Source organism: Pyrus communis, chromosome 14 (genome assembly GCF_963583255.1).
Source record: "Pyrus communis chromosome 14, drPyrComm1.1, whole genome shotgun sequence".
In the NCBI taxonomy this organism is placed as follows: Eukaryota; Viridiplantae; Streptophyta; class Magnoliopsida; order Rosales; family Rosaceae; genus Pyrus; species Pyrus communis.
The window spans coordinates 20,645,619-20,665,039 of record NC_084816.1 but is presented as its reverse complement, the minus strand read 5'-3'; the positions used below and the strand labels follow the sequence as shown (position 1 = coordinate 20,665,039).

Here is a 19,421-nt window from a genome sequence, read left to right as displayed (position 1 = left end):
CCAAAATCGAGAGGGACCACACCACTCAAATGATTATAAAAGAGGTCAAGGATTGTGATGTGGGTGAGGTTGGCAATTCTTTCACTAATGGCTCCATTTAGTGAATTGAGAGGTAATGCAAGTTCCTCAAGTTTGGTAGCGTTGTAGATATCTTTTGGAAGTGATCCCAACAAATTATTGTGACTGGCACTAAGGATTTGCAGTTTTGAACACCCACCGAACCCATGAAAAATGTTGCCACTAAATTTTGTGGATGAAAAATCCAATACTCTTATGGAAGGAGACGATCGAAGACAAATAGATGATGGGATAAGCCCAAAGAAGGTTTTGTTGCTTGACAAATCTATTGTTCGAACACTTTTGGGTGAAATAGAAAACGGTTTTGAAGGAAACATTTGTGAAAACAAGTTTATTTGAGTAACATCTATGCATGCAATTAACAATTAAAAGGCAGAATCATGCTTGTATGCACTCAAAAACAAAACTTTACCCATGAAATTCAAGGCCTAGTAATTGTGGTGAACCAAGACTCAACTCAAATCTTAAAGAAAAGAGTTGAGAAACTTTTATACCTTTGAAGCACCTCTTTGCTTGGCAAAAGATATTCACCCATGTGAAGGCCTTCTTTCCTTAGTCTCCTTGCTTCTTGACTCCATGGATGTGGATGAAGGAACTTTGCTTCTTGGCTCCATGACTTCTTGGATGGATGAGGGAATGGATTCTCCAAGTTCCCAAAATAGGGAACCTTTAAATCTCCACCCTAAGGAGACATTGAGGAAGAGATGAGTGACCTAGAGGAAGAAAGATTGCTAGCTATTTTCCTCTAGGGTGGCTGGCCTCCTAAGAGAAGAGAGAGCTTTGTGTTCTCATCTTTTCTCTCTAAAAAACCCTAATGATGAAATGGCTATAAAGATGCATTTATACCACCTCACATTTGAGTGGCAAACTTGCAATTAAGCCAAGTTCACTACCCCTCACTCTTATGACCGGCCTTGATGGGTTTATTGGGCTTTCAAGCCTTTTGTGTTTTCAACTTGAGTTATTAGACTTGACATTCAAATCCCATTGGACCTTGAGGTCCAAAACTAACCCGAGATCTAATACGAACTTATTCATTTGATTAATTAACATATTAATTAATCCTAGTCATAAATAATTAAACCATTTAATTATCCTTACTCATCTCCATTATTTCTTCAATCTCTACCTTACACGGTGTACGATTCATTAGGTTCCTTTCAACAAGCCAGTGGGCGATTAGAACTCTTCAAATTGATTGTGAATTGAAACATACTTTCAATTCTCCCTTTAGTGATTATAAACCTTTAGGGCTTCCACAAACCATGAGTGACACCTAGCAGTATATCATGGCTACCCAAGCTAATCAGAAGAGGTGGAGAACCTATTCAGTTTAGGATTACAATGCAATATGGTTTTTCTCTAATACAATACTCTTGACCACATTGTTTGGTTTGATAGTTTATTCATGTCTATCATCCAATGTGATTCTTTTACTTATATGATTACCTTGAATGTGATTTGGAACGACTTCGTAAATCTCATTCATACTCTAGCCAGAGATTCTTAATCATATCATAGAGTATTCTCCCACAAATGGTTTGAAGGTTAGAGATCCCTTGTTGTGCATTCACTTGCCTCCATGACTAAGTGGCTTAACCCCAACTATGCCATGAACACCCTTTGACGGAGTAACTTTAACATAGTCAAAGATCAATGACCTAACCACAAGACAACTATGACGCCTCAGGTCAAAAGACTACTTTGCATTATTCCAATCATGAGTTTTCATGTGACATGAGTATGAGAACTCCTTGTTGATCACTTTCAGTGGACTCATTCTTCATTGAGCACCTACATGCTTGTCTTGGTGTCAGTCACACCAATGATTTGAGACCAGTCACTCCCTCTAAGAGAAGACATAGCACGTACTAATCCTAACAGACTGTCAATGCCCAATTGGCAATCATATGATCAGGAACGTTTAGGATATGTATACAAAAGAGAATGGTCTCATGAATCTCACTTCTTTAGATCACATTCTCCCAATTACATATTCCTTGGACTTATCGTTTAAGCATATAACATTATATGAGACGACTTTAAACAATAATTTTTGCCCTTTATATTAAACTAGATTAGTTTAACATATGAAATGTTCGTAAAGTGTCATCATATGATTGGCTTTTAGGGTACATTTCCAACAGGTATCTCTCTAGAAAAAAAGGTTATAGCTTAAGTCAAGGATTTCGGGGCAATTCGATGACAAGAAGAATTTAGTTTCAAGTGCACCATGAAGTGAATTGTGGGAAAAGTTCAAGTGGGTAAGATGTGTGAGATTTTCAACTGATGAGACAAACATACCCCTTTGAGCTCTTTGGAGGGTAAGAGCAAATGTATGACCTGACCCTCCTAATTACAAGTGATGTCGTTCCAACGACAACAATCAACTAGACTACTTCAATTTACAAGAGGAGAAGATAGAGTGCGGGCGAAGGCCTGGAGAAAGATGTGATCAGCTTGGTTGCATGCATGAATATTTATTGTTGATAAAATGGAAGAGAATAAGAAGATGAGGAGGAAGCCAAGAGCCATTTTTCACCTGAGACACTGCTTACAGTAGCAAGCCTACATCTATATATGGGAGCAACTAAAGGTAGCTATGAATGATGATTATTTTGTTTTCTAGTTATTATTTTTTGTTTCCCTTTAGCTTTGAATTATTCAAACCCCTGTTTAAAGATAAATTCTGAAATGCAAAGACTCAATCGATCATGACTTGTAAGATGGGCCCGCAAATGAAAATAACTAAACACAACAAGACTAAAACATGCTTCTTACCAAAAATTAGGAGACTATAAAGTTGTTTTGTCACTAGTATTGATATTTATTTTATCTATAAGTGAGACGTTTTAAGTTAAATTCGTGCAAATTGCAGTCCAATAGAAATATGTTATCGACCCCATTTTAAATGGATGGTCAAAATTACAAGAAATTCGATGAAAGAGAGGGAAAGAAACATGATTTATGCTCAATAATTAAGTACCAAAAAGCGGCATTTGTTCACAGTACTTGAAGAACTTGAGCGAGGAGTGAGACGAAAATAGATAAGAGTCCAGTGGTAAGAGAGGTTGCTGCTTATCAGAGGAAGAGGATGGGACAAAGCAAAAGTCACAGCTGCCTTCGAACAAGCATCGCTGCTACGAAACTGGTGGCAGCCATGGCACCTGCACAAGGCCAAGTGTGTGTGATTTGATAGGAAAAATGTGTGCTTCTCCCTTTTGTTGGGCTTTCGGGTTCACAAATTTTAGCCTAGTATTGTACTTGACATGCTGAGTGGAAGTTTTAAGGATATTTGTTTGAAATCAAATACATTGATAACGATTATATAATAAGTTTATTCTCGATAGATGATAAAAAAAAAAAATACTACCAATCAACTTTGATATTCGGCTTATACCTTGGCAAAACATAAAGAATATATAACTATTGTTGATACTATTTGGACACACAAAACTGATATTTTCTTACTCTTTATTATCGGTGAGACCCATGTACAATGGTAGAGCTTACATGTATTAGAAAGTGTGTCAACAAGTATATTAATTTTGTATCCGAATAGTTTTATTGTACTACTATATATTGGAACAATCTGTACATCGTGATGAAAACAAAAAAAATAAAAACTGAAAGAGTAATATTATTCGAATACACAAAATGTTAACACACTCTCTAACACAGGTGTGGTCCACATACAGTTGTAAGACTTACCACTATTAGAGAGTGTCTCACCAAGTGTGTTAATTTTGTGTATCCAAATAATTTTATTGCAAACAAAAAATATATAATAAAAAGTAGAATCTAGTCCCTAAGTCTTCTTTCCATCCTGGCCATGCACGCTGCCACCTTCACATAAAGCGAATCTTGTACATTATCAAGGAACCGAAAATAAGTGTACCTCCATGTCTTCTTAAGAACTAAAGAACCACAAACTCCCCAAAATCCTACAATGAAACCTAGAGCTGCAAAACTGTAGAACCAAAGAAGCTCATTGTGTTCATTTTCTGCATCTTGGTTGACTTTTTTCTTATTATCCACATCAATTTCTCTGCACACATTTGGAAATGGAGCACCATAAAGTTTAGGGTTCCCCTTAAATGCAGAAGCATCGAAGCTCTGGATCTGCGTGCCCGTCGGTATTTGTCCTTGAAGATTATTGTACGAGACATTTAAACTTTTCAAGAAATTAAGGCTCGTAATTGACCATGGGATTTTTCCAGACAATTGATTCAAGGATAGGTTAAGAATCTCTAAATATTTCAAGTCAGATATTTGGTCGGGAATGTCGCCCAAGAAGTTGTTGTTGTCAAGATGCAACTCACGAAGAAGCTCTAATTGGCCAATCTCAATAGGTATACTACCACTAATGTTATTAGACCCTAGGTCTATCATTCCAGGAAAGTTAGACATTCTACGTGGCATAAAAATTGTAGTTCCCCCTAAGAAGCTCCAAATGGAAAGCTCTAATTCATAATCGTCAACTCGAGATGCATTCGTCATTAACATTGGTAATCCACAAAGTTGTTTTGGGAATTCACCTGAAATTTGGTTGGAGGATAGATCCACATAAAAGAGATTTGGAAGAGTCCACAACCAACTTGGAATTGAACCAGTGATTTGATTTCTGCTCAGTTGCAAGATCTCTAGATTCTGTAGGTTTGATAACCATCCAGGTATCTGACCAGTAAGCCCACATCTAGCCAAACTCAAGACACGAAGATTCAGAAATCCATGAATATCAACCATGTCATCATCAGTTAGCATTGTCTCCTAGTCGAATGAACTAGAAATGAGGAGTGTCTGAAGACTTTGGCAACGCATTAGTATCTTCATTGCCCCTGTGATATTTGTCAACCATACCCTAGAAAGTGAGAGGAATGACAAGGATTTCAATGAAAGAATCTCAGGATGTACTTGTCCTTTTAGATAAGGATTTACACTCAACCGAATTGCTTTTAGGGACCTGCATGAGTAAAGACTTCTTGGCAAGATACCAGTGAAGTTATTATCACATAGGTCAAGTTTGCTAAGGTGGCTGATTTTGGAGAAATTAAGCTTGGTGAGATCTCCTTCCAAGTAGTTGGATCCCAAATGTAGTTCTACAAGGTTTGTGCAATTCATCAAAGATGGGGGCAAATTACCTCTTAAGCTGTTGAAATCAAGATTCATGAATTTCAACTTGGAGAGCTTCCCAAAATTGAGAGGGATCACACCACTCAAATTATTAATGAAGAGGTCAAGGAATGTGAGGTGGGTGAGGTTGGCAATTCTTTCACTAATGGCTCCATTTAGTGAATTGAGAGGTAATGCAAGTTCCTCAAGTTTGGTAGCGTTGTAGATATCTTCTGGAAGTGATCCTGACAAACTATTATGACCGGCACGAAGGATTTGCAATTTTGAGCACCCACCGAACCCACGAAAAATGTTGCCACTAAATTCATTGGAGGAAAAATCCAACACTCTTATGGAAGGAGACGATCGGAGACAAATAGATGATGGGATAGGTCCAAAGAAGGTGTTGTTGCTGACATTGAAACTAGTCAAATTCCAAGCTTGTTAGAAGACAGAAGATGGAATTGCGCCATGAAAGGAATTGCTTGACAAATCTATTGTTCGAATACTTTTGGGTGGTATAGAAAATGGTATCTCTCCAGAAAAAAGGTTATAGCTCAAGTCAAGCATTTCGAGGCAATTCAAGGAGGAGAAGAATTTAGTTTCAAGTGCACCATGAAGTGAATTGTGGGAAAGGTTCAAGTCAGTGAGATGTGTGAGATTTTGAAGTGACGAGACAAACATACCTCCTTTGAGCCTTTTGGAGGGTAAGAGCAAATGTATAACCCGACCCTCCTGATTACAAGTGATGCCGTTCCAACGACAACAATCAACTAGACTACTCTAATTTATGAGATGAGAAGATAGAGTGCGGGCGAAGGCCTGGAGAGAGATGTGATCAGCTTGGTTGCATGCATGAATATTTGTTGTTGATAAAATGGAAGAGAATAAGAAGATGAGGAGGAAGCCAAGAGACATTTTTTACCTGAGATATTGCTTACAGTAGCAAGCCTACACTTCTATATATAAAAAGAATGGAAATGGTGAATAGTGATTTGGTGTCACCATGTTTCAACAAAAATAATTGGACAAAAATGATCCTAAAACAAAAAATTTCAAAGGCATCCTTTTGTCAATTTACGCATATAAATACATTTAAAACGTATAAGTCGCAAGTAACACGCCGTTATTCAAAAAATGTCTTTTGCATGTGCGTGAGCGCGTGCATGAAGGCTAGTCTATATATATGGGAGCAACTAAAGGTAGCTATGCAAGACTCAATTGGTCATGACTTGTAAGATGGGCCCGCGCATGAAAATAAAGACCATAAAGATGTTTTGTCACTAGTATTGATATTCATTTTATTTATAAGTGATACGTTTTAAGTTAAATTTGTGCAAATTGCGGTCCATTTGAAATATTTTATCGACCCCTTTTGAATACGAAATTAATTTGACTCCTTAATTCATTACGTGACCGATTTACAGAATTTAATGCTTATGATCATAATTATTAATGTATAAATCACTATGTAAATATTATCTAAATAAAATATGAGATATTTTCGTCATCCAAACGAATCCAATAAAAGAATTAAGAATCATCTATTTGGTTGCTATAATAGATTTAGCCAAATAGGTAGTCAAAATTACTAGAAATTGGAGAATGGAGAGGGAAACAAACATTGTTTATGCCCAGTAATCTTTTTTCGGTCGAAAGCGGGATATATTGGGTAATTGATTATTGTTTATGCTCAGTAATCAAATACCCAACAGCGATGTTGGCAACTGAAGAACTCGAGCGAGGAGTGAGAGGAGAGGTGATAAGGGTCTGGTGGTAACAGAGCTTGTTGCTTATCAGAGGATGAAGATGGAAGAGAGCGAAAGCCACTTCTACTCTTTGGACAACAGACGCTGTAACGAAACTTGTGGCAGCCATGGCCCCTGGACAAGGCCGACTGTGTTTGATTTGATAGAAAAAAGTGTGCTTCACCCGTCCCTGGGCAATGGGATTCACAAAATTTCAACACCAATTTACTATGTTGGCCCCATTTCAATACCAATTTCAATATCAATTTATTATGTTCACAAAATTTCAAACGAGCTTAGATATTGCTTACAGTGATAAGTCTAGATATCTATATATATCTGGATATGTATATGTGTGTGTGTCTATATATATATATATATATATATATATTTAATGGGATTAGTTGTGGGACTTATTTCATATCAAACTGTAACGATTAGAACTGTTTGTTTCAAAAGTCTTGATTTGTAGATCATTCATATAAAAATTAAGTTCAATCTGAAATCATTTGCTTATTAAATTATTACAATGAAATTTCAGTGTTTCTTATAACATGGTGTTCGTAATTTCTTTGAACTCAATTAGATGCCTCATATATTTTCAATTTAGCTCATATTTTATAAAGATGATCTATGAGGTGCAAGTTAAAAAATAAATGATTAGAAGCATGAAAGTTCGATATGATGTGAGCTCTTTTCTTAAAGACTCTTATGCATATAGGAGCAACCGATGGTAAGCAGCTGTGTATGGTTTTTTTTTTTTTATTATTTGGTTTTTTTTGTGGTGATTATTATTTTATTTTTTAAGCTTCGAATTATCCAAACCCCAATGTACGTTTGAAGAGAATTTGCAGGCCATGAAAGAAACCGCATGCAAACTGCCAATCTGAGAAAAACAAACCAGTTAGTGTACATTTTCCAAACCCTTGAATGCGTCAAAGAGAGATTTTCCAAGAGTGAAAAGGACCTTGTTATTTTTAAACGGATTACTCCACCTCGACGTACATTTAGATATTGCTTACAGTGATAGGTGAAAGAGTGAGTTTTTATATGGATATGTAGCTTTTTATGAAGAAGCATAGCACAAATCAAAAGAAATCAATAAGATTTTTTTGATTTCTTCTAAGAAAGCATGAAGAAATGAAGGTGCAAAGAAGATGAAGAGATATTTTCCTTTTCTCTGATTCTATTCAGCTATGACTGAATTGATGAAGCTACAAACATAGAGTGGGGAGAGAGATATAGCCGTTTGAAGGTGCACTCACACCCACCTCACACACATTCTCACGTGCTCATCACATGCTCACCTATAAGTGAGTTGTTCTACCATGAGGCACACATCTAGCCTATTAGCTTTGATTTAATCTGAGCCCTACATTACAAACTAAGAGCAACAACTTTGAATTACAAAGGAAAACAATAAACTTTAATCGGAAGGCAGCTGCAAAGCTTAAACATCAACAATAGGTCTAGATATCTATACATACCTGGATATGTATATATATCTATATTCATTACGCAAAGGAATTTCTATTTTGCTTTAATGGGATTAGTTATGGGAATTATTTCACACCAAACTTTAATGATTAGAACTATATATTTCGTAAGTCTCGATTTGTAGATCATTCTTATAAAAATTCAATTCAATCTGAAATCATTTGTTTATTACGATAAAATTTCAGTGTTTCTTAGAACATGGTGTTCACAATTTCTTTAAACTCAATTAGATGCCTCATATTTTCAATTTGACTCGTATTTTGCAAATATGATATATGAGGTGCAAGTTGAAAAATAAATGCTTAGAATTATTAAAGTTCGATATGGTGTGAACTCTCTTCTTAAAGACTCTTATACATATAGGAGCAACCGATGGTGCGTATGGTTTTTTTTATTATTGTTTGGTTTTTTTGTGGTGATTATTATTTTATTTTTTTTAGCTTCGAATTATCCAAACCCACACTGCACGTTTGAAGAGAATTTGCAGGGCATGAAAGAAACCGCACGCAAACTACCAATCTGAAAATAAAACAAACCATGTGGTGTACATTTTCCAAACCCTTGAATGCGTAAAAGAAAGAATTTCAAACCCTTGAATGCGTCAAACAAGATTTCCAAACCCTTGAACGCGTCCAAAAGAGATTTTCCAGAGTGAAAAGGACCTTGTCACTTTTAAACGTATCACTCCACCTCGACGTATAGCTCCGTCCACGCTGATTTTGTCGTGTCCCAAGTCCCATACACTATCCCAGATCAACACCTCTACGTCGCTCACTGCCACCAAATGAAACTCCTCACACAATAAGCAGCCTAATTTAGTATCGAATTAGCCAGCCATAAAATTTGAATCTAAAACCTCTCACTTTCAAGTAGAGGAATACCACCAGACCGTAGTAGTAAGTCGCAAAACAGCAACAGTTATTAAACAAAAATGATTTTCCATCAGGGTTCAAAACAGAAGAATGCAAGAGGTAAACGGGGAGTGTAAAAATCAATCACTCCGCTAAACGAGATGGTTATCCAACTGTCCCAAAGGATTGTAGATGACATTCAAACTCAGGAATCGGATTGCTTGAAATATAACAGAACCAAGATATTCTCTAATAAGATAACATCCATCAGAAAGGGGGCAAAGTTCAAATTTTGAAATGACAAAGAAAAGCAAATGTGCGCTTCTTCTTCTCCATTGAAAGATAGTTTTGTCTACCACCAACATTATGAGTTTTGCGTCCACCCCAAAAAAGGATGTAAAGAACAGAAAATTGTAGTTCTCGACTCTTCTCTACCTCCGGATGTTCCAGCTTACCTTCCTCAAAGAAGATAGTAGTAACCAAGTGCTAGAAACAACACAACTAACAAAGCAGCAGGAGCAACCCATAGCCAATAATTAGTACTCGACTTCTTCCTCTTCATGATGGCTTTTGGTAGTGCGTCTGAACCTCTTGCTCGACCTCTGTTCCTCAGACTGTTATCCTTTTGCACCTTCGCCTTTGCCGGGACAGGAGCTTCAACCTTTTCAATTACCTTTTCGGGTTCTGCAACCTCGGCAACAGGTTCTATCGGTTCCTCAGGATTGCTCTCGGGTGCAGATGATGACTTCTTCTTTGCCTTCTTTTCACGCTCCTGAAGCAAGTCAAATTGGTAACTCCTGTCAGTTTCTAATTCCAACATGATTAAATAGAGCAAACTACTACTACAAAAAATAAATAAATAGATGGATAATTTCCTTCAGCTTCTTCTCGGCTTCCTTCTGAGCTCTAATAGCTGCTTTAGCTGCATCTTTCTCTGCCTTCTTCTTCTTCCTCTCCAAGGCCAGCTTATTTTTTTCAATCTCCTCTACTCTTTTCATCTCCTTCAACTTGGCAGGATCAATTTTATTTTCTTTTAGAGTTTCCTTTTCAGAAACAAATATTTCCTCGTCTGCCACGTCAATATCCTCTGAAGTAGATTTTGGAGCAGTTGCTTTATTTTTGGCTTCTTTCTGAACCTTCCGCACAGGCAAAGTATCTGATGGAGCAGATCTGGTATCTTCCTTAACTTGTTTTGCATTAGCTTTTGGTGCTGTCTCTACTACAGGTGCTTCCACAACCACCAACGGCTTCTCATCTGGGTTTCTTATACGTCCATCCCTACTCATGTTCCGGCTGTCGAGAGATAGCAAAATTTTTTTCTCATAATCATCCCTAAAATCCTTGTTACTGTTCCAGAGGGACATAAATTTCTCGACCTAAAGAAAAAATACCAATATTTAGAATGCAGTTTTTATACTTTATATGGAGGAGTTAACTTGTTATAAACAATGTAAAGTCATATAACAAACCTCTTCATGTGAAAGTGCTTCAAGTGCTTTAACATCGTTCTTAGCAGCAAGATTTCTTGCTTTTGTCATGACCCCACGGCTATGGTAAAAGCCAGCATTCTGAAAATCAGAACAATGTAAAAAAAAGGGTGATAATATCACACATACAATACAACCATTACATGCACCCCTTCATGTCAGAAGGATAACTGTTAATCTTGAGGGCTCGTTACAATAATTAGACGACTCCAACCCCCAATCACCACCCCCCCCCCCCCTTCCCTCCAAAACACCCCCCAACAAAAAAAAATATGTATATATACACACACACACACCTATTTGCACGATTTACAGTTTCATATTGCAAAATGGTCTAAATAAGAGGCTACATACCAATCGAAATTACTCAACTCTAATAAAGCAAAAAAATTAGAACTGAACTAAATTTCACACACCTTGTTTCCAATATAATTCTTCTAAATGTGCCTTTTCATCTTTTTAAGATCACTAGATTTTTAAAAAGGAATAGGAAAGGAAAAGGACTGATGGAAAAGTGTTGCCGAAAGTTAATGAACAAAGAGAACACTTATTATAAGAAACAATAAACAATGTCCAAATGAAAAAATAAACAGAATGCTAAAGTAATTCTAGTTACAACTACTTGTATATACTGAACCCTTCACCAAATATACTGTTTTCCCTGCTAAAAATTTCATCTTTCAGCATAACAGACTGACAATGTTTGGTTATTTAAATTGCATCTCAAGAAAGAGATACGGTTTCATCCTGATTGTTAAAAGTCAGATACAACAGCACCTACAGCTATTCCGAAAATAAATTTTTGCAGAGCAGATTCAACCCAATAAATCATCTAGTACAAATATGCCCACATATTTACAGTGAAAACACAAGGATCCCTGGCTTGCTAAATTGATGGAATTAAAATCACAGTCAACACTTTGAGATTTTGAGAACCCCAAATTAGATAATTGATACAGAAGCATAAAAAAAGAGGAGGGAGGGAAAAGGGAAGGGGGGTGGGGGGGGTGGTGGGTGGTGTTGTGAAGAGATAGAGAGAGAGAAAGAGAACTGAAAATGTTGCCAAAACAATCAAGACTTACCGCCTGATCAATCTGTAACCTAAGTTGACGAATATTTTCAAATGCTTTATCCCTCTTCTCAGTTGCAATGTTCAGCTCTTCCTGCAATGATGCAATTGCCTTGTCAATCACCTTCACTGCATCATCAAGGTGCTTAATTTTGGACCTAACACCATCTTGCTCCTTTTTTACTTCCTTTAAGTCACCATCCATAAGCTACATTAACAAGATTTAGCAAATGATTAGTACACATTAGAAAATGATGCAAATCTGCAACACAAAATTTCAGGAATTCAATGAGGCATAAAAGACCCAAAAAGATACAAGTAAAAACAGAATCCCCTTACTTTAACTTGGTCCTTGAGGGCCTCTTTAGGAAGCAGTTTAGCCAGCTCAGCCTCACGTGCAATAACTTGTCCCCTTGTGTTCTCAAGAGCTTTCATCTCTTTAAGTATTTTCTTTTCCTCGGACAACGGAATGCTCTCATGCTGTATATAATACTGCAACCCTTGGATCTGTTTCCAACAATATGTAATGAGTGAAAAAACCAAGAGGTCATAGGAGTAGGAAAAGATAGTAAAAAAAAAAAAAAAACTGATGAATTTGGACATGCACAAAGTTTGGAAAAGAAACATACGCGACTGTTAAGCTCTTCCTCGGATGAACATAAACCACCATTGCGACTAGCAGTGTCTGCACTGCGCAGCTCTCCAAGAGCCTGTCGCAGAGGCTGTAAATCCTTAAACTTCTCATCCACAATTGACCTAATTTGCCTGTTGTCACTCCTCAGAGCCTTAATCTTCTCAATCAATTCTGATCTTTCAATCTGCACAAATAAAAAGAGGAGCCAATGATAGGAGCATATTTATGCGACTTTGTTAGTTTATTTCCTTGCATTTACTCAGTTAGTTTCTATTTATTATAGTGATTTAAGCTATTTCCGTGTGTTTGTAGGTCCAAATGGCAAAGTTGGCAAGAAAAGGCAATTTGGAGCATTTTAGGCAGTTTTGGGCTTGGAATGGATACCACATGCATGGAGTAAGGTGGATGGACGTTTTTGAAGATCAAAAGAGGCTAGGAATGTGCTTAAATCTGGAAGACATAATTCAAGACATTGAAGATAAGAAATCAGCTAAAAGGAAGGAACATTATCCAAACCTTATCCAACCTTATCTTATCTTATCTTATCCTAATCTTTTCCTACCTTAATTCCAGCTGCAAAGGGAACTCCCTTTCACATTAAATCACCTAAATATCAGGTTCTAGAAGCGCTATCCTCAGTCCTAAATCTCTGCCGCACCACCATTTTCTAGAAGCCTAGAAATCTGCCGTGTATTCTATTCCCTTTTCTCCTAGGATTGTGCTATCCTTCTCCTTTACAAATTATGCCAAGCCTTCCCTTCGCCCTATAAATACATTGTGCCACAGCAATCATACATCATCCATCTTTCACCACCATTCGCACCACACATCCATCACACACAGAAATCTCTCTAAGTGCCGCAGCCTTGCAAGGAGAAAGGAGAGGAGACCCTTGGAGCCGTGCCCTACCATTCAAGCTTGGATTGCTGGAACGTTCCTAGGTGTATTCTATCTTTTGTTTTCAATGTTTAATTTAAGTTATCTTTGTTTAAGTGTGAACATGAGGAACTAAACTCGTTTTAGCTAGAGGTGAATTCAAAGCCATGAACATATATGTGATATGAATTGATTTCATCCAATTATTGTTTCGTAAAATATGAATGCGATTTAATTATCTGTTGGATTGATAACTTATTCTTGTATGTTGATTAAGGATGCATACTTAGTTTGCATGCATGAATTTGATGCTAAAATATAAGGGAATTTCACCAAATCATTATGAACTTATATTTATAAGTAGTAAAAGTCACTAGTCATGATTGTATTAAGTAAATCCATGGCAGGAGTATCATGCAGTTCATAGTTACGAATGTCTTGTCAATGCTTATAATTTTCATAGAACTTAATGATCTTTCATATGTATCTCTATCATGCAATTCATATAGGGAACTTGATAAGAATAATTTGATTGCTTCGCTGAGTCCAATTCAATGAAATTAGGAAAATCTGAGAGTTAATTAGTGCAGTTCACGGTTAACTTGGGGCATTGTCATTCATGGTTTATTGGAATAATAATTGGAAATCGATTTGTATGCACATGTGTCATGTGTGGAGAAGAATCCTCTAGCTAGCCTTTCACCCTTTAATTCATCCAAATTCGTATCAACTTTAGTTTGTTTCTGCAATTACTTAGTTTTAGTTAAAATTCGTCAAAACAACCCCCATTTAGTATATTGTGTCTTTTTAGTTTAATTTTCGTTCAAACTTCTTTCTAGTTCTTGTTTTGAGTCAATTTAACTTAGTTTTGTGTTATTTGAGTCAATTTAGCTTGTTTTGAGTTGTTTGAATCTAGTTTTCAGTTTTTAAGTTTAATTTGTGTTGATTAGCATCCCTAACTAATCCCCAGCCTAGAACGGTTCCTACTTACTCATACTACAATTGCATAATATATAGGGTTTAATTTGTGTTCTATTTTATATCACATCAGCCAATAACATAGTCAAATCAGTCATTTTTCTAAAATCGAAAATAAACAAAAGTACATTGATCCACAAATTTCCAATTTGCATTCAGAAAGATACTAATTAGATACTTTTAAAAAATAGATAGAGCAGAATTTTAATAGCACAACATTAAACAAGTACGACCCCCTTGAATCTATAAGATATTTTCACATGTAGAACTTTCATATACTTCTTTAAAATCAAAATGTAATTTTCTTTTTCTATCATCATATAATACAAACCAACTGGAAATAACATCTTGCACGTACCGGTAGAACTGGTTTTGGGGGGAGGATGGGGGATCAGTTCCCACTAAGACACCAACTAACATAATTAATAACCTTGAAATAAACATGAGAGCTATACCCATCCCCCGCCCAAACCACATTGTCTCCAACAGGACGTCGCAGCCTAATTTCTCCAGTTGGCCACACAAAAGAGGGTCCATTCTAGTTCTTGCAAAATGATAACTTAGGCAATCGTGGATGTCTATTAGCATCTATTATATTGTCATATATCATAAACAATCGCTACAACAAGGAATCAACAATCTAAACAAACAGATAAACAATTACGTTATGTTTACAGCAACGCTCAAACAAATGAGAATCACTAATAAGGTCAGAAGATTTGACTAACCCTTTTTGCTCTTAGTTCTTCAATGATGTCTTGACGGGCTTTATTCCTCTCATTCACCTCTTTAGAAGCATGATCAATCCTGGCTTTTATTTTTGGATCGTCAATTGTTCGGTGCCTGACAAAATAGAAATAATGGATCTGCTTGGGGGCAGGCCACTCATCAACTGCATCCTTTGGGAAGTTTGAAACCGAAACCTCATTCACTTCCTTTTTGTCTGATTCATCACCATGAGATCCAAACTGTATGGGCTCATTACCGCCCGGACCTTGATCCAATTTTCCATTTTCCATGGCAGAATTCCCTCCTTCGGTGACATCCCCCACTGGTCCTTGAATCGCCTCAAATCCCACAACTTCAACACCCATGCTTTCAACCAAAGAAGAGCCTTACAAAACTGAAATTCCTGATGTAGAAGGCAAATAGCATGTTACATCACGAAAATAACGACAGCAAATCCAAAACTAGATTCTTTTTACCAGGTTTCAAGTTAAATCACAGGGTTAACCAACACATTCTTCAAGAAATCACATTTCAGTCAATCATAGGAATACCTAACTGATCACAAAATAAAATCTGAAAAATTACAGATTTAAAAACACACCCTTGAATTCAGATCGTCAAAAGAAACAAATCTTAAAAAATTGGATCGAAACCCAGCTGAAATATGCAGTGCATGGGCATCTAAACGCTTCACAGATCATTCAAACACCAAAAGAAGATAAACCCATATCATAAAATTAACGATACAAAATTATCCGACAATCAAAATCACAAGATGAATATAGCCATTAGACGTATACAATTAACGACTTCAAAGAAAATCGCATCGAATTACGGAATCAATTCATGCAAAAAAGATTGGGACTTTACATCGAACAAGCAACAAAATCCAATCAAATCAACCCAACATACACGATCCAAATACAATTCTTTGACAAGAACAATCGAGACCAATCGGATCGAACCCATTAACCAAAATTTACCCAGAAACAAAAAATTGAAAAAAAAAAGGGGAGATTCTTACCAGGAACAGAAACAAACGGAAGCAGTAAAAGAGAGAGACAAGGAATATCCTTTTGGTAAAAGAAAAAGGGCCCCAAATCCAAGCATAGGAAAACCCAGAAAACGGAAAAAAAGGAAAATGGTCAAGAGATCTGAGATCTCCTCCTTACCCTTTTATTATTTCCCCTTCTTCCTTCCTTCCCTCCTCCAATTTCTCTCTCTTTCTGAATCCTATTTCCGAGAGAGAGAGAGACAGAGAGAGAGAGGTGAAAAGGAGAATTACTAGGAGAAGGCGGTGTTTATTTGTAGAGAAACGTTTCTGGTAAGGCAACAGCATTTGGGGTTTCTTTTGTTTTTACTTCTGCATCCAGTAATTGTTGGACTTAATAGATAAGCGTTTTCCCCGTCTCACCCCCAACAAATCTTTACTAATTAATAAAGTACTTGTTATCAATCAAAATCATATGAAATTATTAGTTATGAAATTATCAATTTTAATCCTTTAATTAAAACAGAACATGAATAAGAAATATATAGTAGAAATGTAATTTCACACAACTAAATTTTATTTTTTTATTTTTTCAAAATCTCGTCTATATGTAATCCTAACATACCTTTAATTATAAAAAAATAAAAATTGGGCCCGTATTTTTTTAGTTTCTCATGGATGAGAAAAGTGCATACCAAGAGGGAGGAGGAATTCACTCCCCACTCCTTTTTTTCTCACGATCCAGGAAATTATTTCTCAATTATGGACTTACTAAACATGGGAAAGTCAACACTTTTTCATTTCTAAGTTCTCTTTCTTGCATACCAGACGTAGCCTAAGGACGAGGAAGAATATCAAAATAAATTTTTTTGAAAGGGTTTTAACGAAAAGTCATCGGTAATGTTTATTTTAACGAAAAATTATATTTTTACACTAAAAAGTTAATCCCATACTATTTACTTTATCCTTTATTTTGTCCTTATCATTAAAATTCAAAGTTTTCAAAACTTTTTCATTAATTTTTTTTTTTTTTAATAGAGCCGGAGTCAATGTATCCTTTTTTATGTATAGAATTTATGCCATAATATACTTCAACATCTATCTTATTAATTAATAAACCAAAGAAGGGAAAAAAAAAAATTAGTGAAAAAGATTTGAAAATTTTGAGTTTTAACGATAAAAAAAAATAAAGAATAAAATAAATAGTATCAGGTTTGACTTTTTAGGATAAAAATGTAATTTTTTATTAAAGTAAACAGTATAACATCTTTTTCGTTAAAATTCGTTTAATAAAAAATTCGAAATTACGGAAGTACCAATAAAGCGCGTTAGAGCTCCCGAAACGACGCGGCTTTGGAAGGGGACTTGACGTCATCGATGGTAAGTTCATACACGTGTCCTTCGCACGAGCTTGGCTAGGCCACGTTTGTCAGCGCGTCACAGGGACGCGCATAGAAAAATCAGATTAGACATGGATGCGGATGACATCATGGAATGATGAAAGTACGAAAGTAGCCATCTTGAATGGTCTACAAAAAGGGTACTTTTGTACACGTGTAGTGTTAAAAGTCAAACTATAATGGTTGGTTTAGAATCTTGATTCTTGATGATGATTCACTATTTATGGTATTTGTGGATTTATTGCTTTTTTAGGGACTAATTTGCATTAGGTTTTATTCAATTTTTATCTTTTGTTGAGTGGACTTAACAACCAAAAATAAATAAATTTACGGTCGTTTGCAAGTTGTATATAAGTAAAATTTAGTCAATACACATTTGACACAATGTAGATTGGAACACTACTTCGCAACCACTGTTGAAAGAACAGCAATTATTGTTGCTAAATTTCCAATCACAGATGGACGTGTCCGATCATAGTTTTCAATTTCAATTATTTGGACACATGTCCACCTGTGATTAGTGTTCAGTAACAACTATTGTTATTCTTTCAGCAGAGTGTTCATGTAATATATCAAAGAAAATCATACATATTCTCACTAATTCGTGAATAAAATTAAGTTGAAGATCAAACTTTGCAAAACTAAAAATTGAACACGTTTATCAAATTTGCATGTTGGTGATGTCGCTTGTCGAATATTTCTTCCTGCGGGCTTCCTTTGTTTCTGGGTGGCATACGTTTTGGTGGTTCGTGGAGGATGGTGCGGCCTTCTTCTTCTTCAACTTTGGTTTTCTGGATGGTGATGGAGATTGGCTTCTAAGCTTCCTTCTAGCTTTAGAAACTTAGGGTTGTGTTTTGTTGTTTGTGGTTTTGTATGCTGGGCTCCAATGTAGAGTTGGGCTTGTTTGCTTTTTGTTTTTGGAGGTCCATGTTTGTTCTTTGTAATTATTGTGGTTTTGGACCCCTTTGTGTTTAATGTTTCTGTGATTTTCTCTTCTTGGTAATAATATTACCTTTTAACCAAAAAAAAAAAAAAAGTTGGAAATTTTGAATTGGAGTCGGAATTTCCAATCCAACTTGTATCTCTAATGTTAAATGTGACAGCCCGTCCCAAAAACGTTTTAACGTACGTGTGAAAAGACATTTTTGCCCCTAGTTCGTTTTCTTTACGTTTATTGGTGGTTTTTTTTTTAGTTTTGTTGGCATGTTGTAGGCCACACTCCACCACCTTTCCTCTGTTTCCTGCTACTATCCCGAGTTCCCTTTCCCTTCCTCTTCCTTCGAAAACGTACGGACACACACACAAGCACACTAAACACTAGCAGATCGAAGGAACTAAACCCATATTCGAGCTCGTGAGGCTGGGAGGAGTGCAGCTATACCATTTTCAGGTAAGAAAACCATCGTTTTCACGTCGATTCCACGAAGCCCGATTTGGGGTACTATTCATGCAAACGTAATTTCTCACGTTTTAGGAAATTTGAAGCTCGTAGGTAGCTTGGTGGAGTCCCAAGGAGTCTCGGAGTAGTTCGTTTGAAGGAATTGGACGTCGGGATCACTGTATTCGAAGTTGGCCGGAGTTGGTTTGTGTGGACAAGTGAGATCTCGTGGTTTTTAACCCTTAAAAGTGGTATAATTGTGTTCTCCTATGTCTAAGCTTCATTTTGGTAGTAATTTTGTCATGTTTGGGTGAAAAATGAATGAGATATCGAAGTTAGAAAATTTTCCAGTTTTCCGGCGCCGGCGACGGCGCCGGAGGTTCGCCGGGGAAGGAGACGGAATATTCCTGACGCCGTTAACGGAATCCATTAGAACTAACGAAATATTCCCTACGGCGTCAGTTGACGCCGTCAGCGTGCCAGGCATGTGCCTGCGCTTGGCCGGCGCGTGCGGCGGTGAAAAATTTTTCTAAAAATTTGGGTGTGTTCCTGAGGTTGTGTAGAGCACGTTGGTATATTCATTTGTCCAATTT

General features: G+C 36.5%; 3 protein-coding genes across 5 annotated transcripts; all 3 read right to left on the bottom strand.

Annotated features, from left to right (window-relative positions):
- Positions 1-3,879: 3,879 nt before the first annotated feature.
- On the bottom strand, positions 3,880-4,842 carry LOC137714547 (receptor-like protein 2). The gene has a single exon (XM_068453741.1). It carries the CDS (start codon positions 4,840-4,842, stop codon positions 3,880-3,882), a length of 963 nt encoding a protein of 320 aa, XP_068309842.1.
- A 6-nt stretch (positions 4,843-4,848) lies between these two features.
- LOC137714546 (receptor-like protein 3) lies at positions 4,849-7,068 on the bottom strand. The gene is made up of 2 exons (XM_068453740.1): positions 6,899-7,068; positions 4,849-5,614 (listed from the first exon to the last, which is right to left on the bottom strand). The coding sequence occupies exons 1-2, from the start codon at positions 7,066-7,068 to the stop codon at positions 4,849-4,851; spliced, it is 936 nt and encodes a 311-aa protein (XP_068309841.1).
- A 2,423-nt stretch (positions 7,069-9,491) lies between these two features.
- Positions 9,492-16,357, bottom strand: LOC137715353 (proton pump-interactor 1-like). 3 transcript variants are annotated; one of them, XM_068454647.1, is made up of 8 exons: positions 16,232-16,357; positions 15,059-15,462; positions 12,472-12,660; positions 12,182-12,349; positions 11,856-12,050; positions 10,756-10,854; positions 10,164-10,662; positions 9,492-10,060 (listed from the first exon to the last, which is right to left on the bottom strand). In XM_068454647.1, the coding sequence occupies exons 2-8, from the start codon at positions 15,422-15,424 to the stop codon at positions 9,747-9,749; spliced, it is 1,830 nt and encodes a 609-aa protein (XP_068310748.1). In that variant the 5' UTR covers positions 15,425-15,462; positions 16,232-16,357; the 3' UTR covers positions 9,492-9,746. The 3 variants fall into 3 exon arrangements, with proteins under 3 accessions (XP_068310748.1, XP_068310747.1, XP_068310749.1); XM_068454646.1 differs by lacking the exon at positions 16,232-16,357 and adding an exon at positions 16,084-16,225; XM_068454648.1 differs by lacking the exon at positions 16,232-16,357 and adding an exon at positions 16,084-16,225 and having other exon boundaries at positions 15,059-15,453.
- Positions 16,358-19,421: the final 3,064 nt, after the last annotated feature.